The 14,937-nt window shown below is 44.5% G+C and overlaps 1 protein-coding gene and 1 pseudogene across 1 annotated transcript; one reads left to right on the plus strand and one right to left on the minus strand.

The window, feature by feature from the left end:
* Window positions 1-333: 333 nt before the first annotated feature.
* On the minus strand, window positions 334-14,897 carry Adat2 (adenosine deaminase tRNA specific 2). Its single transcript, XM_048354222.1, has 6 exons — window positions 14,763-14,897; window positions 7,644-7,748; window positions 5,127-5,277; window positions 2,641-2,747; window positions 1,217-1,289; window positions 334-790 (listed from the first exon to the last, which is right to left on the minus strand). The coding sequence occupies exons 1-6, from the start codon at window positions 14,871-14,873 to the stop codon at window positions 747-749; spliced, it is 591 nt and encodes a 196-aa protein (XP_048210179.1). The 5' UTR covers window positions 14,874-14,897; the 3' UTR covers window positions 334-746.
* On the plus strand, window positions 9,347-12,920 carry LOC125357766 (annotated as a pseudogene).
* Window positions 14,898-14,937: the final 40 nt, after the last annotated feature.

Genomic DNA, 14,937 nt, shown 5'->3' on the forward strand with positions numbered 1-14,937 from the left:
AGCTAGACCTACCCAGCACTGGTAGCCATGCCTGTAATCCTAGCTACTAAAAAAAAACAAAAACAAACAAACAAAAAAAAAAAACCTGAGATCTAAGAATCATAGTTTGAAGCCAGGCTGGGGAAGGAAAGTCCATGAGACTCATCTCCAGGTAACCAGCAGAAAGCCAGGACTGGAGGTGTGACTCAAGCCTTGAGCAAAAAAGCCAAGTGAGAGTGAGATCTTCAAGTCCTAGAACACACACACACACACACACACACACACACACACACGTGTAAAAGAACAAAAAGGCAGGCATCCAGTCAGTCCCCTGGGAGACCATAATGGCTGTAAAAAGAGAGAATCCAACTCCACCTGCGAAAGGGCCAGACATGTAGAGGACACGCATCACTGTGGCTTTCTCATGCAAACATGTGCAAGTGACCAGGTCTGGAGGGACACTCTGAAAACCCAGCCCCCACTCAGCTGGACTCAGCCGAAGCTGTGGCGAATTCCTAAAACCTCAAACTTGAGGGGTTTTTTCCCCCTTCAGAAAATGCTCTTTCAGCTATGGAGAAGCTAATAGTTGTTTATAGTTGTCAGCCTTTTAAAAAGCACTAATTTGTTCCCTTAAGAGAGCAAATGATGAGGGGCCCCATTTTCCCAGAGAGTAACAAACACAGAAATGTACGCCGTCCATGACAGCAGCTTTGCAGGCTGGGAATGGCATGTAGGTCACTGTGGGGCTTTCATCTTCCATTACAAGTTCAGGATTTCTGACATTCCTTCTTCCGGACTTTTGATTTGGGTGCTGTGAAAAGAATAGAAAAGGAAATAAGAAAATGAGAATTAGACTCTTATCACATTCTTTCCATACTGACTTGATTTTGCTTTTGTTTTGTTGTGTGCATGTGCATACGCACACACACGCACACACATGCACACACACGCACACACACACACACACACACCAGTATGGGGGATTGAACTCAAGGCTTTGTGTTCTCACTGGGCTTTTCCACTCAAGGCTGGTGTTCTACCACTTGAGCTACAGCTCCACTCCACATTTTTTTGCTAGATAATTGTAACACCTCACAAACTCTCTTGCCCAGGCTGGCTTCAAGCAGAGATCCTCACATCTCAGTCTACTTTATAGTTGGGATTATGATCCACCAGTGCCCAGCCATAGCAACTTGTTTGAACAGATGTACATTACATGTAGGAGGAGAAAACTGACCATTGGGATTTTCTTGCTTGTAGAAAGCCTTTAACAGGTCCACGGCTTCCTCAGCCCGATACCCAGGGATGCACTGAGGAAATGAAGAAGAGAATGAACACAGGCCTGTGAACACGTGTACGGTCCCCAGGGAAACAGCAATGTATGTGCTGCTGCACACAAGCGGCCTTTAGACAGAGAACTCCTTTGGGGACACGAGTAGAGACAAAGATGTACATTTCAAAAAGAGTGGACATCATCATTATAAGGTGATGTACAGAGGGATTACAACTACATGAGTCGGGGAATGAGTACGTTTCCTTTCATACAGAATACAATGGACACCTCAACCCTGTGAAACACTGTAATCTTCTACTTGAAGTCACCAGCTGTGAGATCTTGGGAAAAGTACTTAAGACCTCTGTACAAGCAGGTAATGACTTTACTGACCCAAAGTACATTATGAGGATTAAACGACACTATCTGTAAACACTTGGCACAACTTAAGTGCTCATTAAGCATTAGCTATGTTAGCTACTTTTGTTTAATGTTCTGCTGTCTGATGGTATACAGATAAGGTACCTGGCAGACCAAATAGTCTCTGGCTCAGAGTGCTGTGCTATACGTTGCTTTTCTGTAATAAAGACCAAGTTTCTCATAGAGGCTAAAATGTCTATCTAGTCTTCTAAAAAAAAGTTTGTCAGTGTTTACTATATAAGATTTAACAAGAACAGTTTATGTTTGGCATCCAAATGGAGAGAAGGGATCATAATGCGGGAAAGAAGGAAGGAACTGAGGTCAGAAAGGTGGTGGAGGCAAAACTTTATGCTAAAGGCAAAGGAGGCCAAGCAGTGTGCTTCGGGGAGACTGAGTGTGGAGGTGCGGTGAGAAACCAATGGTGGATGGGCTGGGGAGTGAGATAAGGTGAGGCCCAAACACAGAAGGCTTGCAGAGCTGGTCAGCAGTGTGGAACCGAACCAATAGAATCTTCTGAAATGCACGCAGAGGAGGGTGGAACCGACCCCACGCGATCTTCGGAAATGTACGCGGAAGAGGGTGGAACCGACCCCACGCGATCTTCTGAAATGCACACGGAAGAGGGTGGAACCGACCCCATGAGATCTTCTGAAATGCACGCCACCACACAGCTGCCCCTGAAAGCAGTGCCCAGGAGAGGAAGGCGCGCACCAGCACCCTCACAGATGGAGGACAGGCCAATTTGGGGGATCGTTCAGAATGAACCTCTCTTCCTGGAGTCTCAGCCTGCTCCTAGCCAAGCTGTATGAAGCCAGGACATGGTTTCTTCATGGAAATGGAACTTCCTTCCACCCTGTCCCCTCACCATCCCCCACACCTCCCTCCTGCCACAAAACCTCCCAGCTGACATGCTCAGTGTGAGAGGCAAGTCCTGGAAGAGAAGCAAAAAGCACAGCAGATTGTATTACCTGAAATGGTCTTCCCGTATTTGGTAAGTCAGCAGAGGCAACATTTAGAACAGAGCCACAACCACCAAATCGTTCATTCTGACAGCCGTAGACGACCAGCGGGATTTATAAGCAGAGTTAAGGCTCAGGATAGGATGTACAGCATTGTAGCCACAGGACGGGGGGAGGGAGGCCTGAAATTGGCCACCCTGGAAAGGGAAGTGGGCTACTCTTCCAATAATTCAACCTGGAAGGAGTCTTAAAAGTTCTATGATCCTGGGCTGGGAATATGGCCTAGTGGCAAGAGTGCTTGCCTCCTATACATGAGGCTTTTGGTTCAATTCCCCAGCACCACATATATGGAAAACGGCCAGAAGGGGCGTTGTGGCTCAGGTGGCAGAGTGCTAGCCTTGAGCGGGAAGAAGCCAGGGACAGTGCTCAGGCCCTGAGTCCAAGGCCCAGGACTGGCAAAAAAAAAAAAAAAAAAAAAAAAAAAGTTCTGCGATCCAGTTACACATGACAGAGAAGTTTGGGGTACTTAGAAATAACTGTCTAATAATTGCAAATAGAATTAAAACTGGGTGTACAATTTCATAGCTTAGTAGGTTCTCTGACTTTTCCTAAAACATCATTAGAAAACCAGAGCTAGGAAGTTAATCCAAGGACTTTCCTATAAACAGATTGCTTCCTGTATTCCCCAAGTCCACCTGAGCCCCAATAGAAATAGACTAAGGCAGAGTGGATCTATGAGGCAGGAGAATGCTGTTACTCCTCCTTTATTGAGACTGTAATTTTTATAACATGTTAAAAATCCCTCTTTTTTTTTCTTTTTATACTGGTACTGGGGTTTGTACTTAGAACTTCATACTACTGCTCAGCTTTTTCATTCATGGCTAATGCTCTACCACCTGAATCATACCTTTAGTTCTGGCGTTTTGCTGGTTAATTGGAGATAAAGAGTCTCTTGGCTTTGTCTAGGTTGGCTTTGAACCATGATCCCCACATCTCAGCTCCCTGAGTAATTAAGATTATAGCTATGAGCCTCCAGCACACAAGCTATGTGTTATTTTAACTTTATCCATTTTCCTTTTGAGCAGTTCTGGCATTTGAGCTTGGGGCCTTGTGCTTGCTATGCAAGCATTCTGCCAAACGGGCTATGCCTCCGGTTTAATTTTTAATCCAGTCTCACCTTTTCCCCAGACTACCCTGAAGTGAGATCCTATTTATGGTTCCTATATTGCTGGGATGTCCAGTGCAGGCACGGAACCCAGCCTTTTATTGCTCAAGATGGAGGCTTGTAAACTTCTTGGATGGACTGACTTCAAACTGACATCCTCTGCATCTCAGTCTCCCAAGGAGCCAGGATTATAGTTGTGAGCCACTAGCCAGCCTGTGCTATTTTTAAGTAATAAAAATTATGTGCACATAGTTTTTGAAGCACATAAAAGTGCAGGATTGAAACTGAGTTTCTGAATCTTCATGATTCTAGGATCTCAGCCTCCTGGGTAGCTAGGATTATAGGCCTGAGCCACTGGCACCTGACCTATCAAACAAATTTGTAGAAGATATTTAGTGGCAAGGAGTGGAGTTAAGTGATAAGAGTGCTTATCTAGACTGTGTCAAGCCTGGTGTTTAATCCTTAATCACTGCAAACAAATGAATAAGCCAATAAGCAAACTACATCTTTAGCATCAATTACCCTCGGTACTTGTTGCCTGCTCTATGCAAGGAACAATCCAAACAACTGCAAGTATATTAATTTTCCATGTGGGTAAAATATTAGTGTTTAGTTTATTTATTTTTGACTTCATTTTTTTATACTTTGGCATAGGTATTCATGGCAAAAACAAACAAAATTTAAAATCACTCAAAACCCATTATCCAAAGGCCAAACACAGGTGCATATTTTTCAGACCTCCCCCTACCACCTACTTCAAACGAACTCAGGAGTCATCCTTACTCAACTGAAGTTAGTCTCACGCTTTCCTTTCTCTGCCTTCCTTCTTCAACAGTTCTAGGTTTATTCGTATGAAAAGAAATAAGTAACCTTACCAGTAAAAGGCTTTCCCTTTTTGGTTAAGATACACTGTATTTTACCATTAGTTTCATTAAATCTGTGTTTTCATATATTAGGAAACAGATGGTGGGGGTGGGTAGCTCAGGGATACGGGTGGGTAGCTCAGGGATACAGGATTTGTAAGGGAAAGGAAAAGGAAAAGGGGGAGGGGGAGGGAGGAAGGAAAAGGGGAGGGAGGAGGAAGAGGGAAGGGAATGAGAGAGGGAGGGGGAGAGGAAGCAGGGAGGGAGGGAAAAGAAAGAAGGAAGGCAGGAAGGAAGGCAGGAAGGAAGGAAGGAAGGCAGGAAGGAAGGAAGGAAGGAAGGAAGGAAGGAAGGAAGGAAGGAAGGAAGGAAGGAAGGAAGGAAGGAAGGAGGAAGGAAGGAAGGAGTAAATATGCTATGTCATACTCAGGGCCATTTTCTTGTTCACAGGAGCAAGTCAAGGATACTCATCAGGCGGAGAGCAGCTGCACACATAATGCACGGCTCCACGGTGACATACAACACGGTGTGTTCAAACACAGCAGAAGGACTCTGGCCACTTCGCTGACACCAATCTAGGACTTGATCAATGGCCACCATTTCTGCATGTCGAGTAGCCTTAAGAGAGAGATACTTGCATTGGTGCTGTCCGTTCCACACAAATGCTATTTTATAAACACACAAACACAATTAAAAATCATTTCTAATGATTCAGGACTGCTTAGCAATCATTGGTCTACTCTGCACCTCCAGGTCTCATAACCTCACCAACAGAAGACGGCTTATTTTTGGTTCTAGGAGAATCTGCCTACGTTTCATTTACAATGTGACACTGATCAAGATTCACTGTACTTATATACTACTACTTTGTTGAATGGAAACTCCTTTGTACAACTACATGAAGATAAAAATAAAACTTTTAAGAAGTAGTATGTCCAGAAAAAGAGATGTCTACAGTTCTCTGAGTATGTTAAGGAAGCTTGAAATTCTCCTAAGTTTTTGCTCCTGTTTCAAGGCTCTTACAGACCTCACTTGAAGCTAATCTATACTTAGTTTCTTAGAACGGCATCACTTACATTGTGGGGTATGGCTTTACCCACTGGCAACCTCTGGAGAAGCAGAGATTTGATGATTAGTGCCCCATAGATAACTAGGTATATACACAGGAGACAGACGTATGGGAGAAGTCACACAGACCATGGAAGTTCAGTTCGAATCCTGACAGGAACTCTCCTGACTTATGTGGTCTTACTATTACATGGACAAGTCACTTCACTTCGCTAAGCCTTAGTTTCCCTCTCTATCCAGTGGGGCATGCTGGTATCCCCCTCCCCACCTCCTAGAGCAATTTGAATTACATAAAGCACAGTGCTGCACAATTCTACTTACGTACTCTATCAGCTTGCTTTCCCTTCAATCCCCCAGATCAAAATACTTTGATGTGAACAATAGATCACCGATGCAAAATTATTTATAATGTCCACTGCAATCACATGACACTGCAATATCAATAATTTGTGGGAGTTCAAGATACGACGCAAAATACATCCTGTGTAGGATAAAAACTATCTGCCCAAAACAAGCACAAAAGCAGGCAAGGCCCAGTGAAGGACACTCATGTCCTCTGATCTAGGAGCTGGTATGAAGCGTGACCTGTGCTGTCGTGGAAGCGGGAGGCGGGAGGCAGGCAGCAGCAAGCAGGCCAGAGGATGCACAGGCACATCCCAGCATCAAGAACTCAGAGGTATTAAGTACTTTAGAGAAGACAGCGCAATCCTAGCTGAAACCAACTGAGCACTTAAAGAAAGCTTTCCCAACACTCATTATTCCCAAACGTATCTCCCCATAGCTCTCAACAAATAACCGCTGGATGGAATCAGCTCAGTCAACTCCTTCTTTACTGCTGAGGAAATGTCAGCGTTCATTGAAGACAGGGAAAGGAGGAAGTGGGGTGGTATCAGAGCCAGAAGTGGAGCTCAGGAGTCCTCATTTGGGGTCAAGGGTCTTGTGGTATAGTCAAAGGTTGATCTAAATGACACATGATAACAAAATAGACCCAATTAAATTCGAGATGTTAAAAAAAAATCCACGTTATGGGAGGCTGTTGGAGACTGTTCCACTGAACTAACTGATAAAGAAATAAATTATTCTTAGGCTGGGCATGGTGGTACATCCTGTAATCCTAGCTACTCAAGAGGTAGAAATTGGGCAGATTATGCTTTGAGGCCAGTCTCAGTTAAAAAAAAACAAAAACCAGTGAGACACCCTCACCTCAACAAATAAGATAGGCATGGAGTTATGTCCCTATAATCTAAGCTACACAGAAATAAAGGGAAGAAAACTGCTGTTTGAGGTTGGCCCTGGGCAAAAATAGTGAGACTCCATCAAGAAGATTACTAATGCAAAAATATGTCTGAGGATGGAGCTTAACAGGTACAGCACTCACCAAGCAAATGCAAGGCTCTCAGTCCAAATCCCAATACTGTCCCCCAAGAAAATGAAAAAAGAAAATAAGCTCCTTTATAGAACTCCTTTGTATCTCCCTCCAAAGTCATAAACCGAGGTTGATTTTTCAAAAAGTTATTAGGAGGAAAGCATTTAAAGGCACTAAATACTGTATTACAAGTTAAATTTGTCTATGTATTTGCAATGTAGAATTTTCTATGTATTAGATTTGTTTAAAGTGGAGATAGAATTGTTTCTTCTGATACCTAAGGTAACAAAATTCCCCCTTGGTGTCACTCAAGTGTCAAACTCTGTGAAATAGAAAACCCACAAGAATCTTAGAGCTCTATTAAATTTTTCTGAATTTTCCATATCTAAAACAAATTTAACAAATGAAAAACCACTGGATCATTGTTATACTCAGAAAAAAATACCATTCAACAACAAGACGCCGAGGAACTCCTGCAGCCGGGATCGCGGGGCCACCTCAGCCTTGCCAGCTTGCCAAGTGCCCCACCTCCGACTCCTCATTCACATACGTTTTTGGTTTGGTTCACTTCATTTCTTCCCTTCCCCACGACTTCATTGTTGTAGACCATGAGACAGCCAACAGGAACTTCGGTATTTTCAAGGGCATCTTTGGCCTGAAACAAAGTGGAAACACCTGAGATGTAAAGTGCTCTACCTGAAAAGTCCACAGGATGTAGCTTGGGCACGACATGGGTTGTAGAATCACTAGAAGAGGACCTGCAGAAAGGTCTGTGAAGGCTAACACATTCTCCTGCGAGGCACATGACCATTTGTCAGTTACTGTCACTAGATGTATTTTAAGCAACAAGATTCAACCAGTCAGACTTTTCTGGGCAATCTCAGCGACGCATTTCCTGGGCTGCGATTGTTCTGAAGACAGAGTAATTATTGTGCGAAGCCAAGGAAAATCAAATCCCAAACAATACCAAAAAGAAACCACGGCAAAGCTTTTCCTTTTCTCAAACCCAGCTCCTCTGCTAATACGGAGGCACCCACGTCCTCTGCTGTGAGCCCACGTAGAGAAAGACTCTTCACAGGCTCTGGCCTGACTCTTCACCCGAGGAAGCACCAGGAGCCAGAGGAACATTATTGATCGTGGTCCTTCACGAGCCCCAAGTCAACCTCCTGTTTACAGAGGTGAGAATCAATAGCACCTGCAAACATTCCATTGGAACGTGTTCCCTTGTGAAAATCCTATTGGCCTCTTTTGCTTCTCTAACACTACAGAAAGGATCCCTTAGGGCCTCCAAAGCATAAAGGGGATAAAGCTGGATGTCACCATGTGTTTAGACATATAATGACCCAAATTTCATAGAAACACACACACAGACACATACACTCCTATGTTCATGAAGGTGATGAAATCTTCATAAGCTTTGCAGTGTGTCAACAAAATACTTCTAGTTTTAATACTGTACTGTAGTGACACCAGGTGTTCCCACAGGAGGAGACTTGGACCTTCCCTGTTCACTTTCTTGTTGTTGTGTGCAATTGCCTGTGACTTATAATTATGAAGTTACAAAGCGGAAAAATGTTAAAGGTTGAAAAGTAAATACAAGTAAACCAGAAGTACCTTGCAATGGAGATGAAGAAAAGATGCCTACTGAAAAAGGAGGAGACTCAGGAGCATTTGGTATTACAGAAGACCCCAAGAAAGAAAAAAAAGGGGGGGTCAGATGATGCATGGCTGGAGAGAAGGGGCGACCCCGTCCGGCCCAGCCTTATCTAGGGCAGGGGCAGGGGGGTGTGGCCAGGTGGATTAGAATGTGACTTCAGGGAAGGGGGAGGTAACTGCCTCCAGGTATGCCGGTTAACCAGGTAACTGGGTGGAGACTTAGGCATCTGCAGGGAGCGCTCCTGGGGCAGACCTTACACCAGGCAGCCGGAGGTCTGGGCCTGTTTGGGCTTTCCTTTACTCCCTCTGGATTACAAACATTAAAACTGGAACATTTTAAAGGGACAAATAACATCATTGATGAGGAATGGCCTAGCAGGTAGTGCTGAGGGTCTGTCTGTGAGCAACTGGAATGGCAGGCCAGGGAGGAGGTGTTGAGGACACAAAGCAGGAAAGTGAAACTAAGGGAACTCTTCCAATAATACTCACATGCACTGACTCCACTGACAAGTTCAAAACAGACTTAAACTGAAAATTCATTTCACTATATCCCACCTCATACTTTCCCAGCCTCCTCCCCATCTCTTGTCAAGTCGAATGACAACAGAAAAGTGTAAGCAAAGTGAGTCTGAAACATGGGCACAGCTTTGAACTTAACAGACTTCTGAGGAGGGGGCGCAAGAGACCAAAGCTCATTCACAATTTAAAATGGCAACTTGATCTTATATAAATCAACAAATGATCATCTTTCAAAAGGAAGAACAAAAGCCCTTTTCTACCCATCCTCTGACCTGTATGCTGGTTTCCATTTTGTATTACATGTATTTTTTTTTCCCTTTACTTAGGGTCTGCCCTGTTACAGTTAATGAAAAATATTCCTGTGTGGAAGAGCTGTTGTAGTATCTATTTTCTATAAAGATAGCACCAGTACACATTTTTGCTAGTAATGAACTGATAAAGGGGGAGAAGAGGAGGAGTTAAACTCCCAAAGGAATATTTCCTACTAAGGACAAAAAAAAGGGGGGGGGGGAGGAACAGAAAAGGTAGAAGAGGAAGGAAAAAAAAAAGAAGTCAGAACTCTAAGACAACTATAATTTCTGTCAACTTCAGATTCCTCAGCGTGGTTCTGAAGGCCTCCTTCTCCCTCCACCCTGCCCACCAGCGACTCCGGCTCTTCCCATTATTCTCTAGGTCTGTGAATTCATTCCAACCTTGACAGAACCAGAATCCCCTTGGAAAACGTGATGAAAGTCAGGGACTCGTTCATTTGAAAAAGGTATATACTTATAGTACTTTATACCTAGTTTTAGAGGTCACAGATCTGCCCAAAACTCTAGGTCAGAAAGCTCTGTTCCAGACAGAGAGGTGACAAAGCCCTTCCTTTTTTCCTGCGACGGTTCTTTAATCAGCCGTCCCTTTGCTTTCTACCAACCCATATCCTTTTTTTTTTCATTTAAAGATAGAAGGAAGTCTATAATTTAACTTAACCAACCTGTTGAGGATTGTGTCAGCTAGAATCTCATAGTGTTTACTCTCTCTTAGGTTGGTCCCTGGACATATACCAAGCTTTTCCATTTGGGCATGGCTTAATCCTAGAAGGTCAGCATGAGGCTCAGTGCTATAGCTTACCTCTGCAGGCCAGCACCAGGTCTAATACACAGGAAACACTGGACCATACCACATGTGTTAGAAATGGATGTCCGTCTGCTTGCTTTGGTATGCCTAGATTTCCGGTCCCCAAAGACCACCAAGGAGCCGATTCCGATGCAAATGCACGAGTCTTTATTGCAAGCTCGAGCCTGGACTCTCAACTGTCACCGACACAGCGGATCTGGATTGAGAGCCCCAACCCTCAGATAGGCAGGGTTTTTTTATTGTGATTACAACAGGGGCAGGGTATTTCCAACTTGGCAGATACTTGATTGGATGGCATTTAGCAAGCAAGTCTTGTCCTATTTTTATTGGCTATCTACCCTTTCAGTTATCTATTTTGGCTCTGATAGCAGGAACTGGCCTCGATATCAGGAACTGACAGCAGGTGGTCACGTAGCACTGATGCAGGGGGTTAATGCAGGGGGTAGAGCAAGTCACAAATGGGTTAAGCAAGCCATTTACAGAAGCAGAATTTTGTGGTCAGACTGACCTAGTACCAACTTTATTTTAACAATTGCTACCATGTTTTCCCATTACCATTAAGCAAGCTTGAGTGGGCTAAAACAATCCAGTACTCAATCATGAGTAAACTAACCCAACAGTTACCATGGCATTTCTACTACTATTATGGTTATTTCTATAGTCTATGACTATGATCATTTTTATTTTACTGTCCATTACCATGGTTGCTACCCAGGTACAGAGGGGAGCAAGGGCTCCCTATATCTTTAAATGTCAAACTACAAGAAACTAGTCTCATGGGTGGGGGTGCAGCCCTCTAGCACGGAGTCATCACCAGGGTTTAGAAGCTGTTATAATTTTAACACTAAAACTTATATTTAGTTACTCGGGTTCTCAGGTCAGCCCTTACAGCTTTCTCTCTAAATTACCCTCAAGATCGAGCACAATGTTACACACTGAGTGCCCAGAAAATACATACTGCCATAAAATACAATTGATTCTAGAAAACTTGCAACTTCTTTCCCTCAGTGAGACTGGATTTGAGATTGTGTGCACAGAAGGAAGATGGCAATGAAGCGCGTGCCTGGGGGGAGCTGAAGGATGGAATAATGCAGGCAGGCATATACTCCATGCCGATGGAGCAAGTAGTTTCGGCATTTGTTCTCTTCCCTGCCCCCAAAGACGATGGGACAGTCTGAAAAAAAAGTCCTGGTGGAGCTGCCCACAGCTGGGTTGGTAGAGCTGAGAAAGAGCAAAGATGGTAAAGTGCCATGGCCTAGGGTCCGGTGTAGGCTTCCGTCCTGGGGCAGGAGGGCTGGGCACTGCGAGGTTCTGAAATCTTATCACACAGAAAGACCATTTGCTGAACATAGGTGCTTTTATAGTCTCCAAATTCTGAAGTCAAGACTTGTCAAGCAGCAAAGCTGTTAAAAATCCTTGAAAGCCCATCTCAAATTGAAAGCAAGAAAGGAAAATAACAGTCAGGACAAAAAGGAATCTGCAACATTCTCCTGTGAGACACAGACGAGCAGTCAGGAACGAGCCAGGAATAAGCCGCTAGTCCATGGGACCAAAAGGAAGGAGGAAGAAGCACAAGAGGCCATGGGAAGCCTGACAGCAGGAGGATCATTCCAAGATAAAGTAAGCAATCTTACCATATTCCCGAATGAAGAAAACCAGTATCTCAATACTACTGCACAAGTTTCTTCTCGGCCAGACCAGTGCCAAGGAGATGGGAATACCGTTTCCACAGGCCAAAGTGAAATGAAAGATGAAAATTCAAAGGAACTTTCAAAAGAAAGTCTCGCTACAAGGTTGGGTTTTCCAAACTGATGAACATTTAAAGAACTGAGCCACTACTCCAAATCATGAAGCTCATTTTAAGGAAATGGAATCCATGGATGAATATGTTCAGAGAAAAAGGAAACATTTTGAAGAAGAACACAACTCATTTAATGAACTGAAGAAGAAGCCTGGCAGTACAGAAAGGGCAGTGACTCTAGTTCCTTGAAGAGGAAGACTCCGTGGGGCCTGCACTCCCAAAGTGGCACTCGCCAAGCCAGTCTCAGAACCCTGCAAGCCAGAGCAAGGCAGAGAGCATGGTGTGTTGGAAGGGGTCAGTCAAGTGGACCACGTTCTCAGCAACCAAAATCAATGTCAGGTTTTCAGCTGCTACTAAACATAATGAGCATAAGCTTTCACTGACCAAGATCCCAGCCAGAAGTCTCCATATGTATCCATATCTGGGAGTACCCCCAAAAGCTAAGCTTTGCTCAGGACACCCAAATGAAAGACCAAGGGGAATTCTGCTGCTGTTATTATTGCACTGAAGTTAACAATGGTGGCAAGAGTCCAGTCTACAATAACAAACCAGTATTTGATCTGAAAGCAAGTTTTGTCTCGCCCCCTCAACTATGAACTACACAAAGAAGAGGTGAAACTATGGAAAATTGATAAACAACCTCCTCTCCAGACAAGGAAAGAGTAATGGAAAAAGCATGAGCAAGAACGAAAGAAGAAAGTAAAGGTGAAGGGGCCTTCATGTGGTTTAAAATGACTAAAGTTTTAACCTCTCATCATTATTCCTTCATTCCTACCATGGGTTTCTTTTGTAAATATTTTTGTACTGATCTCTCTGCATTAGTCAGAAGCTCTTTTATCACTGGCGACTTTTACCCATGATCTACATATTCTCCATCATTCTTCAGGTCCTATAGCTCTAAAAAGATGTTACCACCTCAAAGCTAAAAAAAAAATTGCAGTTCTTTTTTTTTTGGGGGGGGGGGGGAGGTTGCAAGTCCTGAGGCTTGAGCTCGGGGCCTGAGCACTGTCCCTGGTCCCTGGCTTCATTTTGTGCAGGGCTAGTGCTCCAACACTTGAGCCACAGCACCACTTCCAGCTTTTTCTGTTGATGTGGTGCTGAGTAATCGAACCAAGGGCTTCATGTATGCGAGGCAATCACTCTTGCCACTAGGCCACATTCCCAGCCCCTGCAGTGTTCTTTTTAAACTAAGCTTCCATACATTTCTTTTTCTAAGGTGACTCATCCATGAGATTCTTTTTTTTTTTGGCCAGTCCTGGGCCTTGGACTCAAGGCCTGAGCACCATCCCTGGCTTCTTCCCGCTCAAAGCTAGCACGCTTCCACCTGAGCCACAGCGCCCCTTCTGGCCGTTTTCCATATATGTGGTGCTGGGGAATCGAACCAAGAGCTTCATGTGTAGGAGGCAAGCACTCTTGCCACTAGGCCATATTCCCAGCCCGAGAGATTCTTAACTTAGATATGTATGTGTGTGTGTATCAAGATGCCTCTTAGTTCTAACATTAACAGACCTGCAGTGTTCTTCTGGGCGTTTTCCCTGACGTTACCTGACGGCAGCTACATACTCCACAAGCTTTAGTAAAGATAGAATAGGAAAGGCCACCCGTTCACCCTCTAGTCCAGAAAATATAGCAGTTTTAAACTGCCCAATGATTTGATGATGGCAGCCACCACGTGACTCTAGAAAAGTTCAAAAATTGTAAGCACCTGTGTTCACATCACTATGTAATTTTTCTGTTACTTGCTATTTTCATAAAAGTAAAATCCTGCAGCTCATTTCATCCTTGCTTATTTAAAAACAAAAGCTACAAGTCCCAATTAAAATCTAAGAGGGCGAGAGGGATTTAGTGATGGAAAACTATCCCCTAGGTCCCATCGCCAATAACACACACACACGCACACACACACACACACACACACACACACACACAAGATTCAGTGCTTCTACAGATGCCTATGTGCTGTCAAACTTACTAAGCCTTGAAGGAAAAGACTAGTGAGTTTAAGTATATCCTGTTTCTTGTTGCTCCTATGTAGGGCTTCTGGCTTGCGTGCTAAACATTTTCATAAATAAAACTTTTCTCCCTGTCATAAAAAAAAGGCAGTCCAACAAAATAAATACTAGGAAATACACTAGAAAGACGGAGGAAGGGTTTAGAAAGATGGGAGGGGGAAGACGAATGGAGAGGGGGGAGGCATACAGTCATAAAATTTAAAGTACATCCGGCAAAATTAAGAACACTGAGGGGAGGAGCTGGGTTGGGAGCGATGGGGGAAAGGAGGGACCGGGAGACTGATCAAGAACACCGTGTTCACCAACTGAGGTGCCACATGGCAACTCTTAGTACAATACTTAAAAAAGAAAAAGCCTTGGGACTGCCTCCCCACCGCCCCCGAAAATCTGCAACTACTGAAAGATAGTAGGCAAGAAAAAAAGACAAGGCCCTGAGAGAGAAGCCAGCTGTTTCCCCGGGGAAGCTGCAGGGCTGCCAGGTGGGGCCGGGCGCGCGCCCGGGAACCCGGACCAGGGCTCCACCTCCGGGGTACGGACACAGCCTCCGCCTCCTGGGGCTCCTCACCATGCGCATGGCCTCCTCCATCCACTTTTCGGTCTCTTGTGCCGACGACACCGCGGTCGAGACGCCCGGGGCAGGCGTGGACGCGGCCACCACCTCTGCCTCTGCCTCCATCCTGCCGGGTTAAAGGTAAGGCTGCCGGCTGCGGACCTATCAGGGCCCGGAACGCGGGGCGCGC

The sequence above is a fragment of the Perognathus longimembris genome, chromosome 9 (assembly GCF_023159225.1).
Source record: "Perognathus longimembris pacificus isolate PPM17 chromosome 9, ASM2315922v1, whole genome shotgun sequence".
NCBI lineage: Eukaryota > Metazoa > Chordata > Mammalia > Rodentia > Heteromyidae > Perognathus > Perognathus longimembris.

Bases quoted from the DNA above. Each gene is read 5' to 3' on its own strand.
- Adat2 (XM_048354222.1), bottom strand. From the start codon at position 14,873: ATGGAGGCAGAGGCAGAGGTGGTGGCCGCGTCCACGCCTGCCCCGGGC. The intron at 7,749-14,762 runs GTGAGGAGCCCC...ACTTTGTTTCAG, and splicing joins TGGAGGAGGCCATGCGCATG to GCCAAAGATGCCCTTGAAAA. The intron at 2,748-5,126 runs GTATCCTTGACT...AACTCTGCTTAT, and splicing joins AGCTGCTCTCCGCCTGATGA to AAATCCCGCTGGTCGTCTAC.